Raw genomic sequence first — 24,359 nt, 5'->3', positions numbered from 1 at the left:
TCTGGAGTAAATAAAATCAGCTAGAGGGGAGGGGGGATATTGGGTATTGGCACCATGTATGCAAAATTTCGTGAGACTGCATCACAATTTTTTCTCGCTTTACCTGTAAAGTCACATAGAGGATTTTGAATCCACATCATGATAATCATCACAAGAATGAACTTGCCCATGACAGTTCGTCTTTATCACAGCATAGCTGTTTGGATAATAGTGATTTTTTTTCTTCGAGAACCCTAAATATTAGGTTTACCGGAAAGTAATGTCGTTTAAAAAAAAGCTGTTTACACAGATAAGCATTATGATGTGCGTGTTAGAGATTTCAGGAATCGAGCGACGGAGCGGGACATGGACCGTGGGATGGAAAGAGATTACGATCGGAACATGGATCGCAGTCGCCGTGATGACGCACGTGACTATGAGCGGAACCGTCGAGACAGATATCCATCTCGTCATGAACCGAGCCCCCCACCCAAACGCATGCGTCGTGATTGGTACGTCCCTTGTTCCCCATGACCTTGACACCGTCCGAGGAGACGGGATGCACTCCACAACAGTATTACAATGCTTTGCCCAACTTGTTTTATTATCCTTGCCCTTTTGCCTTTCTATCCTCTCGTATGTGTGCATGCGTGCCTTTTTGTTGTTATCTTCATACGTGGGTTTCAGAAGGTGGAACGGAGTTTTGCGTTTTCTCCCCATATTGTGGGTACTGGCACCTCAATTAGCAATGCCTTCTTCTCTTTTTTTTGTACCTCAGTATTATATCCAGTCACAATGCTTTGTTTTCTCTGTCCATGCTTGATGGGATCATTAGGTCATACGTGAGCATTACTTCCTTGTTTTCAGTGATTTATTTTGGTTCATGTTTCCACGAGTTTTCTGGAACTGGGATATTGAGACTTTTGCAGAAGTGCCGGTGGATTACTCAACCTACTTTATTATGCCTTTGAGTGTACAGCTGCACTGACATGAGTTTATTTTTATTTTTATTTTACATTCTGATAGAGGGTGGCTCGTACTTTGTTTCTACCCTGCAAAACCTGCACTTGTCCGATTGATTCAATCCCACCATTTTCTTAAAGCCATTGGTGTTGTGTCCTTAGTCTTCGGCATTTATAATGATTCGTTCTCCATCCCAGTTGAGCTGACCTCCTCTTAGCCATTTCAAGGATCCTTCTTTGTCTGCGCCCAATCTGTCCAACTGTTTTTTTCGTTTTATATTTTTCTTCTTTTTTTACAATTGTTTGGGCTGTACTCGTTGTTTTGGTTTCTTGTGTGACATTTTCCATTCACACCTGTCTTTGGAAGAGTTGCATGTGCATGTTTGCATGTGCGCGTGTTTTTAAATGAAAATGATAAGTCGGCGAGCCGGTTTCTATTTTGGAGATGTGTGTCTTATCCACCATTATGGTGCCTTCGCCTTCCTTGTTCATGAAATTCCCATACTCCTTTATTTCTTCATTAAACCTGTTTTTTTGTTTTGTTTAACTTGTGTCTTTAATTTGGTCCCCTAGTTAATCCTGCCACATATTAAATTGAATTCTGTGCAAGTTTTGAACGCTACTCTATTCAAATTCCGCTACTGGGCCTCCCCTATCGCTCAGCTGGCCTGCGAAGATAATCACCGGCATGATTTGGATCGCAAATCCTGGTCGCATTACAATCTACGAGGGCAAGTCAAAAAGTATCAGCAATGTCTTTTTTTGTATTTCACACTTGCATGTTAACAAGATTGGAAAAGGTCTCATTTTTCCACATAATCACTCTGCTTTTCAATACACTTGGTCCAGCAGTGCACAAGCTTTTGAATATAATCAGAAGAAAAGGTTATCGGCTGTGTGCAAGGCCACACACGAACCGCCTCCTTCACCTCGTCGTTTAGCTTCCGTAGTTTGGCAAGCTGGATGAGGGCTGGCATTGTCATGCAGCAAACGAACATTCGAATCGCTGGCTTCAGATTGTTTACGAAGCATATCGCTGTACCTTGCGCTGGTTACCGTGGTTACTCTTTCTTGATAATGTTAAAGGATTGGACCTTGGGAATCCCAGAACACATTGAGCATAATTTGACCAGCTGATGGTGAACGAACTACAGCACGCTGCTCTTGGTGCAAGTCAAAAGTAATGCGGCCATGCTTACCTCACAAGAACAATTGAGTATTAAGCTATCGATCAATCCCACAAAGCATCAATCTGTACGCTCAGTGATTGCAGCACCGCCAACGGTCAGCAGTGTGTACAACTCTGGGGGAAAAAGACAGACAAATTGTGAATACTTTTTGACTTACCCTCCTCGTATTACTTGAATCACAAGGCATTTGGGAGGTGATAGACAAAATAAAGAGTACCCAAGATTTGACCAGTTAAGATCACAATGTCAAATGGGCCGCCCGATTTAATGTTTTGACCTTATGAGTTCACTTGTCTTAAATAAATAAAATCCTTGTGTTGTCAGGGACGAGAGGAGCGTAGACCCTTTTCGAATGGGTTTTGAACATCAGTTTCAAAGTGGACCTCCTTTTCCACAGCCCTGGATATCTGAACCTCAAATGATGCCTCCGCAGGGCCCGCCAATTCATTCCAGGTCTGGCAAAAGGGAACCACAGCAAACCTGCTTGAGTTTTTCACTGCGTTGCATATCATTTTGTTTACTGCTTGACTCGTATATATATTTTTTATCAGGCTTGGCATAATGCCAGAAGGAGATTTTCAGCATCATGTACCAGTAATGAAGACATTCAAAGACTTTCTTGTGAATTTAGAAGACACAGTAAGTGAAACTGAGGCTGTTGATCGGTACCATGACTACAAGATGGACTTCCGCAGGCAACAACTCCAAGATTTTTTCTTGGACCACAAGGATGAGGAATGGTAAGTCAGTTTGTGTTGGATAACATAGAGGTAGTGGTAAAGGATTTCAATCTTGACACAGTCAACTTGTGTATTTCCTTTGCTCCATTAGACAGCCCTAACGGAGGTGGGCATGTGACCATGGCCGGAGCGTGAACCTAAAATACCAAAGCAGCTGTCTTCGTGGATGGCTGGCTTAAGACTAAATTTGGTTGCTGACGAATCAGAGCTGAGAATGCATTTGTGCAACAAACAAAGTATAAACCACGTTGGTAATTAACTACTGCAATTCTCCCAATGCCAATGTAGATCCCAGGAATTATTGGAGCTGGAACGTTGTCCTGTCTAAGCGTCAAATTGAACAGCACCGTGCCCCCAAAGGCAGTACGAAGGATAACTTTGCATGAAACAGGCACTTAATGCAGGGGTGTAAATGCTCTATCCTCCTTGCAAATATGAAACTGGCTAGACTCTTAGTTCTATATCTGACTCCTGACTCCCCACCCCCCCCCCCCCTCTTCTTTCTCCCCCTTGCCTCCCTCCCTCACAACATGAAACGTCCACGCTGAGAGGTACTACCCCCATGAAAGGCCAGCTCAATGCTAATTTATGGGTTGTAAATTTTCAGGACTCGAGCCCCGGGCGGATGGGCATTGTTTCTCCAATGCCATTCGGCCAAGGAAACCACTGTCATCCAAACAAAGGATATTCTTGATTTATTATTACCCCTAATTTGACGATTTTTCTCAAGGAATGTCTAATTATTCAGAAACGAGTGATGTATGGGAGGCGCATTGCAGATACAGCTCACACCTCCTCAATCAATGATTTATTCATTAAAAGGAAATGAACATGATACACATAAATGGACAGATCCAGTGAGAGGAAGACAGATGATTGATGATGATAATAATGAATAAGCACTTAACAATACAAAAAAAAAACAAGGAAGGCACTCGGTGGAGCGTATACATCCACCAGGCTGAACAGTTTGTGTTGTATCCCACTGATGGGCCGCATTTTGATCCGGACCTTAACCTAAATCGAATTGGTTTGTTCTTGTCATTTTACCAACTCATCCACCATGTTTTCTCACAATCCATCAACAACTTTTTGAAATGCCCTGCTATATATTGTGTAAGGCCCCACCTCTCAATGGTGAAGAATCTCTTCTAAAATTGCATTTTTTTTCATAGGATCCAGATCTTCACCAAAATTGAATAATTTCGTCCTTGCCACACGCCCAAACTGCCCACCAAGTTTCGGCCGAATCCATCCATAACTTTTTGAGATATCCTGTTCAAACTCAGACAGACGGGTGAAAACATAACCTCTGTCCACCTTCGGTGCCCACACTCACACAGAACCAGGCGTGGCTTTTTGTATAGTTCAACTGTCTTTGGTGCAACAGCACGGAGAGGAGCAGAGCAGCCCCATTCTGACCATATTGCAGCAAAAGCACAGTGGGCCAGCACCAAGAATGGCCCAGGTAAAAGAGATCGAATGTCAATCTGGAGGTGCGAATCTCTCCCCCAATTTCCCTCCTCTTGTCCTCATGTGACGCAGCATGACTACTGACGGTGTGTCATCCCACTGTCAGCTCAATCAGGTGGCAGCTCTGGCCAATAGGGGTCCTTTTTGCTGACAATTGGGAGGGGTGGGTGGGACAATGGCTAGATGGCTAGAATAGAGCCGTGTCGTCCACCCTCGCTGTCAAGGCAGTCCACCCAGAACCACGCCCTAGGTGATGACGTTCACAACGGTCGTGACCTTGGATCCTCTTCTTCACAGTGGGGAGTGGCTAAAATGTCCCCTCACCTGGCCCTTGCTGGTTTGGACAGGAAAGATACGTCACGTGACATCCCTAACCTAACTAACTACTCCAGCCAACAACACCACCTTCCACCTACTAAACCACCGTTTAGAGGCCATTTCCCCCCGCAAAGCGGGGGTTGGCCTTTTCGGGGACCGTGGTTGTTGTTTTTTTGGTCCCCTTTTGAAGCAATGTTTTACGGCCGGATGCCCTTCCTGCCGCCAACCCTGTTTGTCGCCTTTTTACGATAAACAGGGAATTACCAGTTTACTGGTACTCAATTTGCCGACCTCGGAAGGATGACAGGCTGAGTCAACCCCCCTGGCGTTAATTCGGCGATCGACCGAGATTCGAACCCAGGATCCTAGGATCCTAAGCCGGCACCCTAGCCGCTAGCCCAACACCAGGGATGTTTAGACCGAGACCGTCACCTTCCACCTACTGCAGGCACATATTGACAGGACAACTTAACCTAAACACCAACTCCTTTTTGCATGTCAAAATGATCTATCCTACGCAAGCACACTGCCCACATGCCAAGGTCTTGCATTGTAATAGTTTCCCTGTACCTCACACGTGTAAAAAAAAATTTTTTAAAGCATTCTTGATCATAATCTTATTTGATCATTCATAATCAATATATCTTTGATATTGGAGGATTTCTATCTTTGAACATAGTTGAATTTGTTACTTTTCATTCTTGCATTTCAAAAAGGCAACATTTAGGTAACAAATGCTGATTGTATTATGTCTTACACTCACCAACAAGTTTTGAGCTAGTTCAGGCTGGAATCGGACTCAGTGTTTTGCATTAGTAGGAGGCCGAACCAGGATGATCCGGTACGTTCGGAGAGATTTTCTTGTGAAAATTGTCAAGTATTGCCCGAGTCCAAGTTTGTCCGTGAAATGGTCACAGATTTGCGCAAAAGGAACATTTTTCACAGTGAAACGTTAAGAAAGAAAATTTAAATTTTGCAGCGTAACCCAACAATTTCACCAATCGACTTTCCTTTTAACATTGGATGAGATGTGAAATCCGAAATTGTATGCATATGTTTGTGTTTTTGTTTTGTTTCACATTAATTATGATAATGAGCCAGCTCGGATTAAGATGAAGTGAATGTGTGCTGCACAACAAAGCCTTTCTCCAAGTTGGTTGTTTTATATTGTAAGTTGATTTTATCCTGTGCTAACTCATTCTCTTTTCCTCCCAAGAACAGCACCCATCAGGTTTTCGATGTCTTCGCTTGAGGTTGTTCGCTAGCTTAGACTTTTGGACGCTGCGCACAATGCAGCGTGCAGGCTAGCTGCGTTTGGAGTCCAGAAAGAGTCCCTAAGGGCGGCGTGGATGTGACCCCACACGCAGCGCTGCGCACAATGCAGTGCCCGGATGCGCCGGCTCAGAGCGAGGCAAAGTTTTCAAAGTACTAAAACGTGCTGCGCAAAATGCAGTGCTCGCGCTGTTCAGTGTCAGCTAGATTTGACATAGTCACGATGGCGTGTACGAGACCGCACAAGCGGTCACGTCGTTTCCAATGCTGCGCGTTTCTCCCTTTTTCATGGTTTACCCTCAACGGCACTCCTTGGCAAAAGCAGGATCCGATTGGCTGCCATGCACTTTTTGAATCCAGCAAAGGTGACGTGTGATTGGCTAATTGTTTCCGAACATTCAGGATTGCGTATAGTCTCCGTCCAAAGCGCTGATTTGTGTAAAGATCTCGGCGAAGAAGATTCTGCCACTTACCTCGTTGTTAAAATGTAAGATGAATGCCTTTGTTGCCAGATTTTTTTTGTAATTATTTTTTGGGAGTGATTGAACATTTTCTCAGGTACAGAGCTGTGAATTGTTTTTATCATCATTGGAATTGGACAGCTATCATTTGTCAGCTGCAATTCATTTGCATGACTTGTGATAATAATGTGGAAAATCTTATTTTACAAACTATAGAAACGAATAATTTGTATTCTTACATTGTGAAGTTTGGTCATTTTATTGAGGAATAAATTGTTTGATTGCCGTAATTTAAAGGTCATTTCAATTTGACAATTACATATACTTATGTACAACATGAATGACATTATCAATAATAATAGCACAGGATGGCACAAGCACCAAAACAATCAAGACAAACCTCAACTATGATAAGTAATTGGCATTTTTGTATCATCTTCCTTACCACAGATAATCAAGATGCAAATGTTATAGGTTTAAAAAAAAAAAGTTCTTTAATTCCTTTTTTCCCCCTAATTCCCAAGACTTCTCCGAGGGCTGTTGTCAAGAGTTTTTCAAAACGTGTCTACTTGTCTAACTCTATTGATATGAATGTGTTTATTGTGTACTTGAAGCTGGATTATTGTCCCCCGTCGCATCGCGGAGCGAAAGGGGGACTATGGTTTTCCCCTCCGTCCATGTGTGCGTCCGTGTGTGCGTACGTGCGTGCGTAAGCGAAGGACCGAATTCTAATTTGGTGTGTGGGTGCAACCCACGTCAAAATCCAAGATGGCCACCGCCAAGTATGTCTGAACCTTGTGAGCGGAATATCTTGAAAAATAAACGAACTACTAACTTCTAATCTGGTGTGTGGGTGTATCTACGCATAAGGGAAGACGCTATTGAAAATTGGGTCGCCACGTCAAAATCCAAGATGGCCGCCACCATGTATGTCTGAACCTTGTGAGCGGAATATCTTGAAAAATAAACGAACTACTAACTTATAATCTGGTGTGTGGGTGTATCTACGCATAAGGAAGAACGCTATTGAAAATTGGATCGCCACGTCAAAATCCAAGATGGCCGCCGCCATGTATATCTGAACCTTGTGAGCGGAATATCTTGAAAAATAAGCGAAGTACCAACTTCTAATCTGGTGTGTGGGTGTATCTACGCATAAGGGAGAACGCTATTGAAAATTGGGGCGCCACATCAAAATCCAAGATGGCCACCTTGCGTCTTCCACTTTGTCAACTCACATCACTTCACCGACGGGGGACCTAGGCGTAACGCTTGTTGATGTGGATTGTACATATATATTTATTTGATCTCAATACATGGTGATTTAATCCTTTGGCTTTTCACTGCTTGAATAAGTACCATTTGTTTCTTCTGTGGGATCCAATGCTTTTACTGGTCTGCATTAACGCAAGTCTCCTGGAATGCAGCTTGTTCTGATGGTTTAGACCCCCAGGTTAGGGAGTATATTTACAAAAAAGTCTGATTTATCTCATGTATTTTTTATGATAAAATATACCTTGGGGCACTAGAAACTGAATGTCTGGTCATTCAACTCCGGGGTGTTACCGAGCTAGCACCAGAAACGGCGTGATTTTCGACGCACTCCAAGCAAAAAAAAAAAAGAAGAGGAAAATCACGTTTTCTGCTCCCGTGATGACAATAATGGGCCCACAGTGTACAAATTTCACAGAAATTATGCTTGCACATGCCCGTGACTAAATATCATGTGTACGCCATGGAAACGCAAATCACAGCGCTGCGAATGTAGGAGCAGGTCATGCTCGCAGCTTGTAGATGTTTTTTTGCATACGTCCGGCTGCTTTGTGCATGGCTGGTGAAGGATGGGGTTTATAAATGTGTCAAGCTAGTGGCTTGTGAATTTTTTTTTTGCGCCCCCAAAAAATCGCGAATTTGTGGGACGCGGCCACAAATAGAAAAACAACTGCGAATTTGCAGGACACTTTTCTGCGAATAAAGGAAAAGGTCACATTTTATCAACCGTGAATAGCGGAACCGAGAATAGCGGAACCGCGAACTTCGGGGTCCGACTATATATAGTCGTCGGACCCCGAAGTTCGCGGTTTCCTCATATGATAAATTGTGACCTCCTCCTACATTCGAGGCTGAGTCCCGTGTATTCGCGGTTTTTCATGGGCACGATAAAAAAGTTGCTGCGAGCATGACACAGTTCTGAAACACATCTTCCACCAGCCACACATAAAGGAACTGTACATATGCAAAATAAACATATCTTTCACAAGCAGCGTGCATGGCCGGCTTTTATATTTGCACCCATGTGCTTCGTGTTTTCACGGCATTTAGCGGTCACATAAATAATATTTTAGCTGGGCTATAAGCCAGCTACATGGGATATCCCACTATTCTTACTTTGAAAAGCTTCGCGGGACATCCCACTGTTAATACTGTGAAAAGCTTCGCGGGATATCCCACTGTTCATACTGTGAAAAGCTGCGTGGGATATTATTATTGTTTTTTGTTTTGTTTTGTTTTTTGTATACTGAATCGAGGCTCGTGAAAGAGCTAACATTTACTTCACAAACAAAATGTAATGGTGGGATATCCCACCATTCACACTGTAGACAGCTTCGCGTGTTATCCCACAATTCACACTGTGAACAGCTGCGCCGGATATCCCACCATTCATCCTGTCAAAATTTTTGCGGGACACCTCATCAGCTGCATAATACGTCATCCCCCGTGAGTTGCTGTGAATGAATGAAAACACTCCACTGCATCTATTAATGCAATTAGCTGTCCCCTTTTCCCCAATTGAAACAATGCCCCGACATTAGCAGATTTTCTTCAACGTTCATGCATTTTCTGCAAATCAGGATCCACTGGTAATATATCTCCCCTTTACCATTGAAACAATGCCCGCACATTCGCGTTTCCGACATTCGCGGCATTTTCCAGGAACATATCCCCCGTGAATGTCAGGGTTCGACTGTATATACGTAGCTGCAGTATGTAAAATCAAAAATAGAAAGCAAAATTCACATCACACAGCCTTTAAAATATCATACTGATGATAAGAAAACCAGTTAAGGATTTGTTTAAATATCCTGATTAATTGAACCTGTTTTAGCACTGCTAAATCCTTTATTTGTTACACCCTTTGCTGCTTGACCACTTGGTGAACATTTTGTTTCTTGGAATAAAGGGAACGCTTTGTACTTGTTAATTTTGACATCATATAATTATCAACAAGCGTTACGCCTAGGTCCCCCGTCGGCGAAGTGATGTGAGTTGACAAAGTGGAAGACGCAGGAAACATGGAAGAGTCGATAATATCTGCGAGTGGGTTGGAGACACACCCACACACCAGATTAGAAGTTAGTAGTTCGTTTATTGTCCCCCGTCGCACCGCGGAGCGAAAGGGGGACTATGGTTTTCCCCTCCGTCTGTGTGTCCGTCCGTCCGTGCGTGCGTACGTCCGTGCGTAAGCGAAGGACGGCATTCGAATTTGGTGTGTGCGTGCAACCCACGTCAAAATCCAAGATGGCCACCATCATGTATGTCTGACGCCCTGTATGTCTGAACCTTGTGAGAGGAACATCTTGAAAAATAAGCGAAGTACCAACTTCTAATCTGGTGTGTGGGTGTATCTGGGCATAAGGAAGAACCCCATTGAAAATTGGGTCGCCACGTCAAAATCCAAGATGGCTACCACCATATATATGTCTGAACCTTGTGAGAGGAATATCTTGAAAGATAAGCGAAGTACCAACTTCTAATCTGGTGTGTGGGTGTATCTACGCATAAAGAAGAACGCTATTGAAAATTGGGTTGCCACGTCAAAATCCAAGATGGCCGCCGCCATGTATGTCTGAACCTTGTGAGTGGAATATCTTGAAAAATAAGCGAAGTACCAACTTCTAATCTGGTGTGTGGGTGTATCTAGGCATAAGGAAGAACACTGTTGAAAATTGGGTCGCCACGTCAAAATCCAAGATGGCCGCCACCATATGTATGTCTGAACCCCTTGTGAGCGAAATATCTTGAAAAATAAACGAACTACTAACTTTTAATCTGGTGTGTGGGTGTACCTACGCATAAGGGAGAACGCTATTGAAAATTGGGTCGCCACGTCAAAATCCAAGATGGCCGCCTTGCATCTTCCACTTTGTCAACTCGCATCACTTCACCGACGGGGGACCTAGGCGTAACGCTTGTTTTTCAAGATATTCCGCTCACAAGGTTCAGACATATATGGTGGCGGCCATCTTGGATTTTGACGTGGCAACCCAATTTTCAATAGCGTTCTTCCTTATGCCTAGATACAGTCGCGCACCAGATTATAAGTGAGTAGTTGGTTTATTTTTCAAGATATTCCACTCACAAGGTTCAGACATGTATGGTGGTGGCCATCTTGGATTTTGACGTGGGGACCCAATTTTCAATAGCGTTCTTCCTTATGCCTAGATACACCCACACACCAGATTTGAAGTTAGTAGTTCATTTATTTTTCAAGATATTCCGCTCACAAGGTTCAACACACACACGCACACACGGACGGAGGGGAAAACCATAGTCCCCCTTTCGCTCCGCGGTACGACGGGGGACAATAAAAGCTTTAATACAAGCTTATTTGTCTTTGTTTAGATTACGGCAATCAAACTTTAGATAGTGTTGAATAAATAATTTTAGCCATCTTCATTTTTAAACTAATTAGTGTTGGTGTTTTTTTCCATAACATTTTAAAATGCCTCATTTTTTTTTCCCTTTATACAAGCTAGAGATATTGTAACAATATATTGTATTTCATATGTTTCATGTCAAAATTTTCCCATTCTCATGAGCTAACAACTGATGGTTCTTTTTAATTTTCCCTTTTCGATCCCTTCCACTTTCTTTTTATCTTCAGGTTTCGTATTCGGTACCACCCAGACGATATGAGCCGACATCGTGCAGCATCAGCTTTGGTAGCTCGCACTCGACTTGCCGTGTTTGAACGTCTCCGAGGAGCCAATTGGCTCCATGGTGTCTCTCTCGATTTTGAATGTGCTGATGAAATTGCTCGACTCATGGATGCAGGTGTGATTCGCAAAGTTCCTTTGTCCTTTCATAACACATTATGTATTTTAAATATTTGAGTTTTTTCCCATTGGACCTCTTTCAAAAAGTGGCAAAGTCTGACATATGCTTGCCTTTATTGTGTGCTTGTCTCGTCAGTCTCGTGGTCTAAGCACAGTACAGGCCCGTGATTGAATGCCTGCACACATATGCCCAATCCGAGGACATGAGAATTTTGGGGGCACAATTATCTCATGGATTATTATGGCATCCTATGAAAACGTTAGGCTTGGTTCTCGATCAAATTTGGCAAACATTTTGGTGGTTACCACTCTCGTGAAGAAAGACAATTGCTCGTCGCACTAAGGGAACAATGATGGTGACCCTTGTTCATTGACAGGTTAAGCGGAATATTAATAAAATTCTTCATTTTTATGCCTCCACCGACGAAGTCGCCAATGGCATGATGTTTTCGGGTTGTCCGTCCATCCGTCCGTTATAGGTTTTCGTTACCGCGATAACTTGAGAACGGTTGAAGGGATCTTGGTCAAACTTGGTGCAGGTATGTATAATGAGGTAAGTGATGATGGAGTAAGAAAGCTTTCTTCCTAATAATCCATATTACCATCCATTGCTTCACTGACAGGAGTACGAAGAGAGGGAGAGGAGCATCGGGGAGCTTGGAAGGGGGGAGCGAGGAAGAGGGGAGCATGGAAGGAGGGGATAGAGAGTGGGGAGGTAGAGGAGGATAGGATAGAGAGTAGGTGGGGAGAGAGAGGAGGGAGGTACCTTTGGAGGTTGTTGGAGGGAGGAGGATGGTGAGAGAGGGGAGGAGAGAGAGGAGTAGGGGACAGGTGGTAGAGAGCAAATAAGACCTGTCGCTTTGATAAGAAAAGAGCAATTAAGACCAAAGCTGACCTTGCCGTGATATTTAACAAGCAGCTTGTCGAGTGCTCACCAAGTGGCTTAAGCACTCAAGCAAGCACTTCAAACGCAACAGATGATAAGGAAGTGTTGGCTTGGCAAGCCATTAGCAATGTATACAGCGATTTGTCGGTATGAAGATCACGCATTCAATTATATGAATGAGGAAAGTGAAAAAATAAATTTTGAGCGCTTAATCGTACAGAAAGCATTACGACCTGTTCCAAGTCAAGGCATTGTTGAGCAGGCCGGATCAACTTGGCAGCTTAAGACCTCAGCAAGGTGACTGAGGGCTGACCAAGATGGCGTGCATTCATGTCTGTTCGTCTCTACATCCGTCTAGCGAGGTGACAGAGGGCTGACCAAGATGGCGTGCATTCATGTCTGTTCGTCTCTACGTCCGTCCCTCCATCTACAAATGTCAGTTTATGATCGAGGAACAACTTCATTTTAATCAAATGTTATATTTTGAACACTATTCGGAACATGAATCAGAAAACGAACCTGCCGCTCAAATCTCAAAGCAACTGCATTTTTGTCCTGTGCACGTATAACCGTTGCACTTTAATTAGTGCATCTCACTGTAAGCACACATACCTCCCTTTAATCTCAAGTGCTCACAACTTATCCAAAGTATGGCAGCCATGTTCCAAGTAAAAGCATGCAGATGTCATCACATCATCCAGTAATTAAGACACTTAGCTGGCTCCCAGTGCACCAACTTATACATTTTAAACATTGCCGATAACTTTTAAAGCGACACTAATTGGCACCTGTCTTACACTTCTCACTAAATCGTACATTATACTCTGCAAGAGCATCTAAAATAGGCAAATCACCTGGTAGTTCTTCAAACTAGGTTTAAGATGTGCTGATCGCATATTTGTCAGGTACGCTCTTCACATTGAATCACGCATTTGTCAGGTATGCTCTTTACATATTGTTCGAGCATGCGTCAGGTATGTTCCTCGGATATTGATCAAGCATGCGTCAGGTATGTTCCTCACATATTGATCGAGCATGTCAGATACGCTCTTCACATGTTGATCGAGCATGTCTGGGATGCTCTTCACATATTGTGATCGAGCATGTCAGGTATGCTCTTCGGAAATTGAAGTTGTTGCCTTTGAAAATTTCCACAGCTAAATTATTTAGTTTTTAAATCCCTCTTGGAATCCCTTTCCTTTGAGGGTAGTTTTTTTTTTACATCCCTGTTGCCCTTTCCATTTTGTAAAATGTTTTCAGATCTTATTTTCTTTGAGATCTATCTGGTGAAAACAAACATTCAATTTGACTGTTTATTTTGTATCAGCACTTTCGACCCCTCCTTCTCCCCCACCCCTGAAATCTCCCAAAACCCACACTATCTCTGCTTCTTCTTTTTTCTTTTTTTGTATACAAGATCGAGGCTTGTGTAAGAGCTAACACATTAATCACAAAAAACATAAACGGACACATAAAACATATAATAAAGGGAGCGGGAGACAAGATGGGAGAGAGAGAGAGGGAAGCACACAGGTACAACAGTAGAGAACAGGGACATAATTAATACTATTATATATATATATATATATTTCTTTTTCTTTTTTAGTATTTCAAACTTTAGACAAACGGTAAGATGTTCGGGGGATGTAGAGGGTGAAAAGAAAATCAAAGAAAAAAGCAATACAGCGAAAGAAAGAACTTGAGTTTACAAATACCGACGGGGTGAGGGAAGCCTCGAGGGACCAGGTCCCACACACAGTGCAAACAAAAAACGACTAATTACATACAAGTTTGCATGAATTACAAACCAAGACTAACTAGAAACAGACAGTAACACATACACAGTAAAATAACCATTGGAAATTTGCCAAAGACACGATAAGGAAAATACTTAACGTTTATGACGTGGAGAGCTCAAACGACGCTTCCTCACTAGAGGAACTGGGAGCGGAATTTCAATCTGCATGGTTCATTTAAACTTGCACGGTATTTTGTTCCCTCTTTTTGTCTTTTTAAGCATCTCTTCTTTTGGAGGATGGCACAGATGAGGACCTACAACTGCTCAAGTTGGAACGAGAAATAGCACGTCAGCAGCATAAGTTGGGAATAAAGTCTCCAGGCTCCACGATGAATGTCAAAACTCCTTATTCTTCTGCTTCTTCTGCTACTACCACTTCTGCTACTCATGCCTCTACCACTCCTGCCTCTACCACTTCCGCCGCTACCACTTCCGCCTCTACCACTTCCGCCTCTACCACTCCCGCCTCGACCACTCCCGCCTCTACCACTCCCGCCTCTACCACTCCTGCCTCTACCACTCCTGCCTCTACCACTCCCGCTTCTACCATTCCCTCCTCTACCATTCCCTCCTCTACCATTCCCTCCTCTACCTCTACCACTCCCGCCTCTGCCATTACTCCCGCTTCTTCTGTTGCTCCCGCTTCTTCTGTTGCTCCCGCTTCTTCTGTTGCTCCCGCTTCTTCTGTTGCTCCCGCTTCTCTTTGTGCTACTCCTGCTACTCCTGCTTCTCCTTGCGCCATTCCCGCTTCTCCTTGCGACACCCCTGCTTCTCCTTGTGCCGACCCCTCTTCGCCTTGCACTGCCCCTGCTACTCCTTGTGCCACCCCCGCTTCTCCTTGCGACACCCCTGCTTCTCCTTGTGCCGACCCCTCTTCGCCTTGCACTGCCCCCGCTACTCCTTGCGCTGCCCCCGCTTCTCCTTGCGCTGCCCCCGCTTCTCCTTGCGCGGCCCCCGCTTCTCCTTGCGCTGCCCCCGCTTCTCCTTGCGCTGCCCCCGCTTCTCCTTGCGCTGCCCCCGCTTCTCCTTGCGCTGCCCCCGCTTCTCCTTGCGCTGCCCCCGCTTCTCCTTGCGCTGCCCCCGCTTCTCCTTGCGCTGCCCCCGCTTCTCCTTGCGCTGCCCCCGCTTCTCCTTGCGCTGCCCCCGCTTCTCCTTGCGCTGCCCCCGCTTCTCCTTGCGCTGCCCCCGCTTCTCCTTGCGCTGCTCCCGCTTCTCCTTGCGCTGCCCCCGCTTCTCCTTGCGCTGCCCCAGCTTGTCCTTGCGCAGACCCCGCCTCTACTTGCGCAGACCCCGCCTCTCCTTGCGCCGCCCCCGCCTCTCCATGCGCCGCCCCCGCCTCTCCATGCGCCGCCCCCGCCTCTCCTTGCGCCGCCCCCGCCTCTCCTTGCGCCGCCCCCGCCACTCCTTGCGCCGCCCCCGCCTCTCCTTGCGCCGCTCCCGCCTCTCCTTGTGCCGCTCCCGATTCTCTGGCTGTTGCTCAAGCTGTTCCCACTTTTCCTGCTATGGCTCCGGCCTCTCCAGCTGATGGTTCTTCTGACGTTTCCCCTGCTGATGCTGCTGCTCCCACTACATCTGCTGCTCCTGAGAAAGTACCAGCAGAAATTGCTATGCAAGTGAGTGCATTGTTTCAAAGTTTGTGAATATGTATGTGAGAGCAACAGGAATATTTCAGATTAAAATCCTTTTGTTTGGAAGAAAAATAAATTCTCAAGTTGAAAATCACATTGAGGAAGGATTTCAGATTTTATTGAAATTATTGCATTCTTAGATGAGCAGGTGCAAAGGTATATGAACATGAAGTGCTGTTGAACATTAGATACCTCATCTTGATAAATGTTCAGGTAGATTGATGCAAAACCAAATGTAGATTGATGCGAAACTACTGTAAATGTTCTCTAAACAAATTAATAGCACAAACTTAAATTTCGGTACTTCACTTTGCTAACATGTGATAATTACTTTAAATATTTGTTTTCATTGCAGGCTCATTTGCTATTTGCTTGTAATTGGTATACATTTTCAAAGCAAAGCCTGGTCTTTAACTCTGGTACAGTGCTGTTAAAGTTTATTTGATGTACCTAGCTGCCATATATCAGCATCACAGCCATGCCGCCATCCAATGATGGAAGAAGAAGCAGCTGCCACCTGTTGGTTTTTTTTTTTTTTAATTTCTCATTTTTTTGTGCTGAAGCCGAAAACGATAGCAGCAGATGGCAGAATACCTTCAGAATGCCAGGGCAATGACAAATTCATTGGAACCCTATTGAATGTGAACACTTCCAGAGATCAAGTTGAGCATGAGTCTCGATCTGAGTCCACAAAAGGTATGTTTGTAATTTACATTGTTTTTAGCTCACCTGGAACGAAGTTCCAGGGAGCTTATACGATGGCGCGTTGTCCGTCCGTCCGTGAGTCCGTAAACACTTGCAACTTCTTCTCCGAAACCGCTGAAGGGATTGTGACCAAACTTGGCAGAAATTATATTTGTTGTGTTGTGTCTAAAGTTTGTTCACGGCATTATAAAAATCGGGGTCTAAGGGGTTTTACCGGGGGTCAAAGTGGATCCAGGTTTGACCCCCCCAAAATAGGAATTTGCTTTTTTCTCAGAAACTACACACATGATTTCGATGAAACTTGACCACAACCTTCATCACCCCTGATGTACCGAAGTTTGTTCTTGGCACTAATAAATTCGAAATCCAAGGGGATCTACGGGGGGTCAAAGTGGGTCTGGGTTTGATCCCCCCCCCCTAAAATAGGTATTTGCTTTCTTCTCAGAAACTACACATGCAATTCTAATGAAACTTGACCACAACCTTCACCACCCATGATGTACCAAAGTTTGTTCATGGCATTTAAAAAAATCTGCCCCTTTGGGGGTCTATGGGGTGGGTTGCCATCCAAAGTAGTTATTTTATTCTTTGTTTGTTTAAAGTCTTCTGATTATGTTTGTATGATTCCACATGATGCCCTGTCTTCTAGCAAGCATTGAAATTGGTTTAAAATACCTTCAGTCATTGTGTAGAATACTGTTTATTCTACCAGGTGAGCGCCAGGGATAGTGCCCCTATGTTTCTTCTTCTTCTTTTTCTTCTTCTTCTCTTTTTGCTGCTCTTATTGTGGACACAACCTGATGTGTTGTGTCTCGTCCACATCATGCTGAGCCAGCCTCACTCATATGAGCCAGAATAGTTACATTTTTATTTGTTTGTGCACAGTAAAATTCAGCGACGATGCAGTGAAGAAGGGAGATAGTAAGGAGGTGGGTGTGGAGAAAACGACGAGTGAAAAAGAGCAGGGGAACCGGAAAGAGACGGGTGAAAAAGCTGTTGAGAAGCCACTGATCGATCAAAGCAAACTGGATGAGCTGAAGGCACGAATGCCAGCGCAGAGGAATCTTTCTATCTTCCTGCGGAATATCGCACCGAACATATCAAAGGCTGAGATCATGGCTGTGAGTTATAAAAGAGTACTTTTTAATACACCAGTGGATACAAACTGTAGAATATATATAACAAAAAACAGTCCGTCTGTCCGTCAAGCCATGTGACTATATATCTATTAATTACATGCTGTTTTGCACGTCAGTTGCATCCTGACTGCAAGTACGTCTATTAATTACATGATATGGGAATGTATCTTTTGACCCTTTAGACTGATGAGAGACCCCTTGGACCTTTGGAGACCCTTTAACACCCCTTTGTCATTTTAGACCACTTTTACCTTTGAAACCCTTTAGACACCTTTAGATCCCTTCACCCTTTAAACGTTTTATACCGTTTAGACCCCCATAACCGTTGTACATTTTCACCCCTCAAGCCCCTCAGACTATTAGACCTTAATCAAATAACTGACCAAATGCAGCACTGGAGTATCGGGAGGAACACAAAAAGACAAAGATGGAGTCATCAGGAGGAACCTGGATGGGATTTGAGTTTCAACTGTTACTCCTCTAGCCTCAAGCTTGTCAATGCCCCACCCCAAAAAGACGCCAGGAACAAAAGATGCAGTATATCTCTCCTCTACCCCCTTCCTTATTCCTCCCTCCCTCAACCTTCTCTCCCCTCCCTCAACCTCCTCTCCTCTCCCCTCCCTCGACTTCCTCTCCCCTCCCTCGACCTCCTCTCCCCTCCTTCCTCCTTCCCGTTCTAGCAGCAAGGGATGTAACGGCTGAAGGGATTTAAGGAAAACTTATTACAAGTATGTATAATGGTGCAAAGATATACTGATTTGATTATGGGGTCAAGAGGTCAAAGGTCAGAGGTCCCATTAGGTAAAAATTCTGTTTCCAAGCTAACTTGTTAACCAGTGATGGGATTTTGACCAAACGTTGCATTAGTATATATTTTGATGCAAAGATTAACTTTTTAAATTTCGGCGTCAGAGGTCATGTCATGTGAAAATGTGGTACTTGACAACTCAAGGGATTTAAATCAAAGTTGGTGGTACAAGTATGTATAATGATGTAATAATGTGGGCGGAGGCATATCGGGCGACGTCGAAGAGTGCCGTTCTAGTTTAACTTAAAATTTGATATTCGGTCATTCCTGGTAGAACTTTTTCCCATCTTTCAAATTTGCTGTTGGTGGTAAGTGTGGGGTTGTGATGGCGTGACATCAACTTCACTCTGGTTCATCATTCAAATGCTCCTGAAAATATTTCCCTTTGAATGTTCATAAAAAATGGTTTAAATCATTCCATTCTAAAGATTTTTTTGTCTTTCAGTGCACTGCTAACTTGTGATTCTTCTTCTACTCCTATGATCTTCCATTAGCTTTGCCGGAGGATCCCAGGCTTCATTCGAGTTGCCCTTTCAGAGCCGCAACCTGACCGGCGGTATGTTTGCATTATCTTTGGTCCTTTATGATAGGAACATGGTGAAACTTGTTCTTTTGCTTGTGCAGTCTTCCTTTTCTTAGCTTTTGACACCTGCTTCAACTTCTGCTTCATGCTATCAAGCATTAAGACATGCGTCGTTACATTTGTTTGTATTGTGCTTTCTTACTGGATATTCTTTTTACAAAATCCAGCCAAAGGCTCACCATTACTGCTCGGCCAGCCAATTAAAAAAAAAAATCGGTGCAATTCGGCCCAATTAGGTGGACAGTTTGTGCTTTGTGAACAGGTTTTTCAGGCGAGGTTGGGTAACATTCGGCAACACTGTCAACATCAAGGATATTTGCTGGAGCCTTCAAAACATCCGTGTATGTATTTTGTTTTTCTTTCCTACAGACAGACAGACAAATACACAGACACCCCTTGATTTATTTTACAATTGTTTTTCAACGTTTTTATCCATAGACTATCTTGTACCATAGTGAATTTAACAACTCCTCATCAGCTGTTTTGCTTTATTTATGACTTGCCTCAATTCCACGTAGCTCCGTGAATGTGAGCTGAGCCCTGTTGTGAATCGAGATTTGGCACGGCGGATGCGCACGGTCAACAGTCTGACCCAACACGAGCCCGTGGCTCGACACAATTCCAGGCTCGCTGCTCGAATTGTCAAGGCTCTAGACGAGCGCTGTGGCCTGTGGGTGCCTGGACAAGAATGTACAACGACTAGCTTAAGTGACAGTGGTGTTTCTGGAGATTGCCCAGCTAGTGCCAGGGATAAAATCAAAGAATGTGGCATGCACTTGGATAACATTGAAAGCAACGTGCCCATGAGAGGACATGAGAGACAGAGTAAAGATGTTGGACTAATAAAGGTTGGTTGTTTTGTTATTTCTACTCTCATTCTGTTCGAGTTGGACTTGTGTGTGTTGTTGTGCCACACTGGCATAAACTTTAAAACACTGGGCTAAACTAAAGATGTTTTCTTTGTCACCGCCTTTCTTCCACCTGACAAGCCCAAGAAATCTCAGCATGTACCAGCTGTACCTGGCTCCCAGAATCCTTTGCTACAGGAAGTGACTGCCATTCTCAAGGGCGAACAGTGGTGGTTGGCGCAGGAAAAGGTGGAAAATCTTGGTAATTCGGATAACACAAAGTCCAAGTCCGAGTCACAAACGGGCACAATGCCAGTCATGTCTGGCATTCCCAAGGAGAACGTCCCTGAGATTTTTCTGCATCGTGATAAACAAGTAATCTCTGTAAGTGCATACCCTGATGACCTGGATAAAGCTGTACTGTACTTCGAAATTATTTTCATCACATCATCATCATCATCATCATGGTTTTATTTAATTTTTATACAATTCAAGGCTCATGGAGAAGCTGAGAGACAGATGGTGCCAGGTTAACAGAATAACAAGAGGCACAAAACGTATACAGTATGTCATAGGGAGTGTGAGGGAGGAGATGGGGTTACAGAATGAGTGATGAGAGTAGAATATACAGTATCAGTTATGGGTGTCGGAGAAAGTATTCGTTGGTGTTTGGCAGCAGTCCTGAAAGGCTAGAGGGAAGAGCATGAGAAAGAGACGCTGAGTCGGTTATACAGGGAAAGTATGAATATGAGACGCAGTCTCATCCATGAAAGGAAAATATAATTTTGGGCGATGTGTTCATTAAAGTTTCTTCCGTCCCAGATTATCCAACTTAAACGTTGAAGGTATAGTATGGTTGTTTATTATATATAGACAACATATATGTGCGCACAATGCACTTGCCACTCAAATGCCATCATTCTTTTCCTGTTTGATCTCCTCGCTACCGATCCTCCATCTGTGTTGCATTCACTAAATGAGTCTTTCCAATTCCTAAATCTTTCTTCGTTTCCTTCAGGTGCTTGATCAGTTGCTCTTTTACCTGCGCATCGTCCACTCGGTAGATTTTTACAACCACAGTGAATACGCACATGAGCACGATATGCCCAACCGCTGTGGCGTGATACACATCCGTGCAGCTGCACCTGTAAACAAGATTGCGCCTGGAGATGGTGAGTTTTGGGCCCAAGTTGAAGTTTGATTTGATTTTATCATGGTAGAGAGGATCCCTGGGCTAACCCCCGCTCTTGCAGGGAAAATGGCCTTTAAAATGCATGTTGTGTTGTGTGTGTGTATGGTAGAGAGGATCGTGTGGTCGGAGTGCATTGTAAAATGACCGTCTTTATGCCTCCGCCACCGAGGCATTATGGTTAGTGTGCGTGGGGTCTCAACAGTCTAAAGGGTTAAAAAGGTATATTCCAGAACGTAATTAATCGACAGGGTGCAACCGAAGTTCAAACAGTACGTAATTAATATAAAAATAGTAACACGGCTTCACAGACCATGTTTTTCGGTTTTATATGTATATATGTATATTTATATATATATGTTTGTAGAATAAGACATTCTGGTCACACATATACATACATAACCATATACATTTGCTCCATTATATTAATATTTACCCCCACGCACAAAGTGAAAAGTTAAGCAATTTGTTTATTTTGTCTGTCTCTGTCTACAAATGTAAGTTTATGATTGAAGAACAACTTGACTTCAATTGAATGTTATACACTATTTTGAACACAAATAAATAAACAAACGTGTAGTTTAGCAGTACTTTGGCTTTGAATTTGGCCCGATCGCACGTGTGCATCTCATTCAAACAAAATTGAAAATCATTCCAAACAGGAAAGTTGCGGTTTTGAAGGACATTGTAAAAGACACAAACACCAGGCACGAATAAATAATTTAACGTGTTCAACAAGGTGGTGTAAAAAAAAAAAAACGCTACATCTATGGTGGTAAACCTCCAAAAAAGGTTTTTTTTTATTTTTTAGAACCTTTAAAATATCTGTCTTTTATTTCAGTTGAATTATTTTCCTGAACTGAGTTTAAGCCCCTCTCTCTTGAATTGAGTCCCCCTCTTGAATTGACACCGGTGGGTTGACTCAGCTTGTCATCCTTCCGAGGTCGGCAAAATTAATACCAGCTCGCTGGGATGAATGAGCCATTTGAGTATCCTTCATCGGACTGGCGACCCGTCCAGGATTGTGCTCAATAGCATAGGAAGCTGCTTCAGCAGCTCTATGCATCATCACGATGCAAAAAGGAGTAGTCATATACTTGAATACCGTCGGACACAAATCGCCTTCTTGGCACTTTCAAAAACCCTCCGTTTAGTCATACTTGGACAAAGTATTATGGCATTTTACATCATCTCGACTAATCATGTCGCACAAAACGACACTCGCAGACCCTGCACATGTCCTTTATTTTTTCCAAGACTGAGTGGGGTAAGGTGTTCGATGAACTCTCGTTCTTCATTTGTATATTTTATTTTTGAAAAGTTTATTAGCATTTCATTTTTGTGTTTCACACCACAGTGTGGTGTTAGTATGATTTAACAAAGGCTATTCTAATTTTGAACCATTAAACCTGATTAAATCTTCCAAGATTTTCTCATAGTTTACATCATGCCACGATTATAAACCTTAAAACTCTGCCCCAGAATCCCCAACATATTCTAACGACTGTATCTCTTGAGGGCGATAGGAATCTGCGTTTTGCTAGCCCATTTCGCCTACCCTCTGCCTCTTAGGTACTGTAATGTGAGCACAATCCATGTTGTCCACTTATTTGCCTTTTGCCAAACCTTGCTTGGCGTAACATGCCGTTGGTTTGTGGAGGTATCCGAGGAGGGTATTATTCGTACCGTGTTTGAGCCAAAGCCTATTTTTTTGAACCGACTACTGATGTTTTTGTGGTTGTTTTGACTGAAAACTTCTTTGTCGTCCCCCCCCCCCCACACAGTGGCGGAATGCAAAAGGGTCTTTCAGAGTAAGCTTAGGCTTTTGCTGATGGAATATGAAACAATTTCTGAGGATGAAGGCAAGCGCCTGGGCAAGCGGGAGCCAGAAGACGAAGTGGAGAAGTTTGTATCGGCCAACACGCAGGAAGCGGGCAAGGACACCTGGCTGTGTCCACTTAGTGGCAAGAAATTTAAGGTGATGGTATTTTACCGTGAATCCCGGGATGAAGATCGACTTCATTTTCTTCCCTTTCTTTCTCTTACTTTGTTTGCACTTTCGCTAGAACCCTCTATTTACGAAACTTGTCTTGTTCTCAGACGGCGGAATTTGTTCGAAAACACATTTTCAATAAGCATTTGGTGAAGATTGAGGAGGTGAAGAAGGAGGTCGCATTCTTCAATAATTTCCTCATGGACGCTCGTCGCCCACATGAAGTTGAGCCCCGTTTTCCATATCCTGCAAGCATTCCAGGTAGGAACTGGCAACGGATTGTTTACAGAAACTTCAATTGATCAATAGTTCAAAAGAAAAATAACACCGATACACAAATAAACCTATTTATTGTGTTGAAAAGGAACTTCTTGTTCCTTCGTTTATCCCTGGGAGTCTGATAGCACACAAAGCATTAGCTTCAAAAAACATCAAACGAGAATATTGACCTTCGAATGCCTTAAAGGGATGCACCAGATTGGAGGTGAATATATGTTATGCTTGTTAGCAAACATTGCTTCAAAAAAGGGGACCACGGTGCCCGAAAATGGCCAACCCCTGCTCTGCGGGGAAAAATGGCCTCTAATGGTGCTTCTTGTTAGAGCACAGAGGAGGTCGAGGTATCCAATGTTATTTTTTATGAAATCACAAGTGTAAAAAATGAAACATTTCAGACAAGGAAAGGCCTTTTACTACCTAACCCCTTTGCTGAGCCTCTTCCTCTGACCACATGCCTGCAGTGTTTTTCAGTCCTCCATCTTCATTTCTTCTGGGCCCTATCATGTTTGTGCTTTTCTTTTCCCTCATTATTTACTGTACCCCCTAGTCCAGTGCCATCTACAAAATGATATCAACCAGTCCACGTACTTTAATGTATAAAACACAAACGTCAGTGGAACCCGAGTTAACCCAAAGAGTACTTTAGTATTTACAACCTTAAGTAACAGCGTATTTAAAAAAACAATAAAAAAACGTATGTACATCTATATTTATATCGAGATAAATGCAAGTTCCCAATTGTCTGTATGAGGTAAACATCGTAACCACAGCACGAATAATGCTGAATGATACCTCATTTAAGGGCTCTTGGGTCCGGACAGTGAATGCTGTGGTCGAACAATATTGACATACACACAATTTTATGATGTGTATTTTTGTGGCTAGGCTGCGCACATGGGTGGTGTATTGGTCGAGTCGCTGGTTCGCGCACCTACTGGAAGTATAAAAAATTATGTAATCACAAACTATTCAGTCAATGCTGTCAACGTACAATTACCTTTTCGTCGATTTACTTCACCGAGAAGCATGAGCAGTCAGTGACTTATGCTGT

The 24,359-nt window shown here is 43.4% G+C and overlaps 1 protein-coding gene across 5 annotated transcripts in view; it reads left to right on the top strand.

Moving 5' to 3' along the window:
- LOC137430403 (uncharacterized) overlaps positions 1–24,359 on the top strand; it is a 71,566-nt gene that overhangs the window by 7,061 nt on the left and 40,146 nt on the right. For 3 of the 5 annotated variants that reach the window (XM_068121254.2, XM_078780647.1, XM_068121253.2), the window contains 14 exons: positions 315–491; positions 2,456–2,584; positions 2,683–2,871; positions 11,281–11,450; positions 14,356–15,749; positions 16,328–16,460; positions 17,355–17,590; positions 18,911–18,972; positions 19,262–19,340; positions 19,518–19,847; positions 19,989–20,231; positions 20,866–21,019; positions 22,821–23,014; positions 23,137–23,290. In XM_068121254.2, coding sequence (XP_067977355.2) covers positions 315–491; positions 2,456–2,584; positions 2,683–2,871; positions 11,281–11,450; positions 14,356–15,749; positions 16,328–16,460; positions 17,355–17,590; positions 18,911–18,972; positions 19,262–19,340; positions 19,518–19,847; positions 19,989–20,231; positions 20,866–21,019; positions 22,821–23,014; positions 23,137–23,290 — 3,644 coding nt within the window. Of the gene's footprint in view, positions 1–314; positions 492–2,455; positions 2,585–2,682; positions 2,872–4,530; positions 6,422–11,280; positions 11,451–14,355; positions 15,750–16,327; positions 16,461–17,354; positions 17,591–18,910; positions 18,973–19,261; positions 19,341–19,517; positions 19,848–19,988; positions 20,232–20,865; positions 21,020–22,820; positions 23,015–23,136; positions 23,291–24,359 lie in introns of those variants that run through there. The other 2 variants (XM_078780649.1, XM_068121256.2) reach the window with 2 other exon arrangements.

This window comes from Myxine glutinosa, chromosome 6 (genome assembly GCF_964187855.1).
Source record: "Myxine glutinosa chromosome 6, kmMyxGlut1.1, whole genome shotgun sequence".
NCBI lineage: Eukaryota > Metazoa > Chordata > Myxini > Myxiniformes > Myxinidae > Myxine > Myxine glutinosa.
The sequence above is the reverse complement of the archived record's forward strand: the minus strand, read 5'-3'. Positions and strand labels throughout refer to the sequence as shown.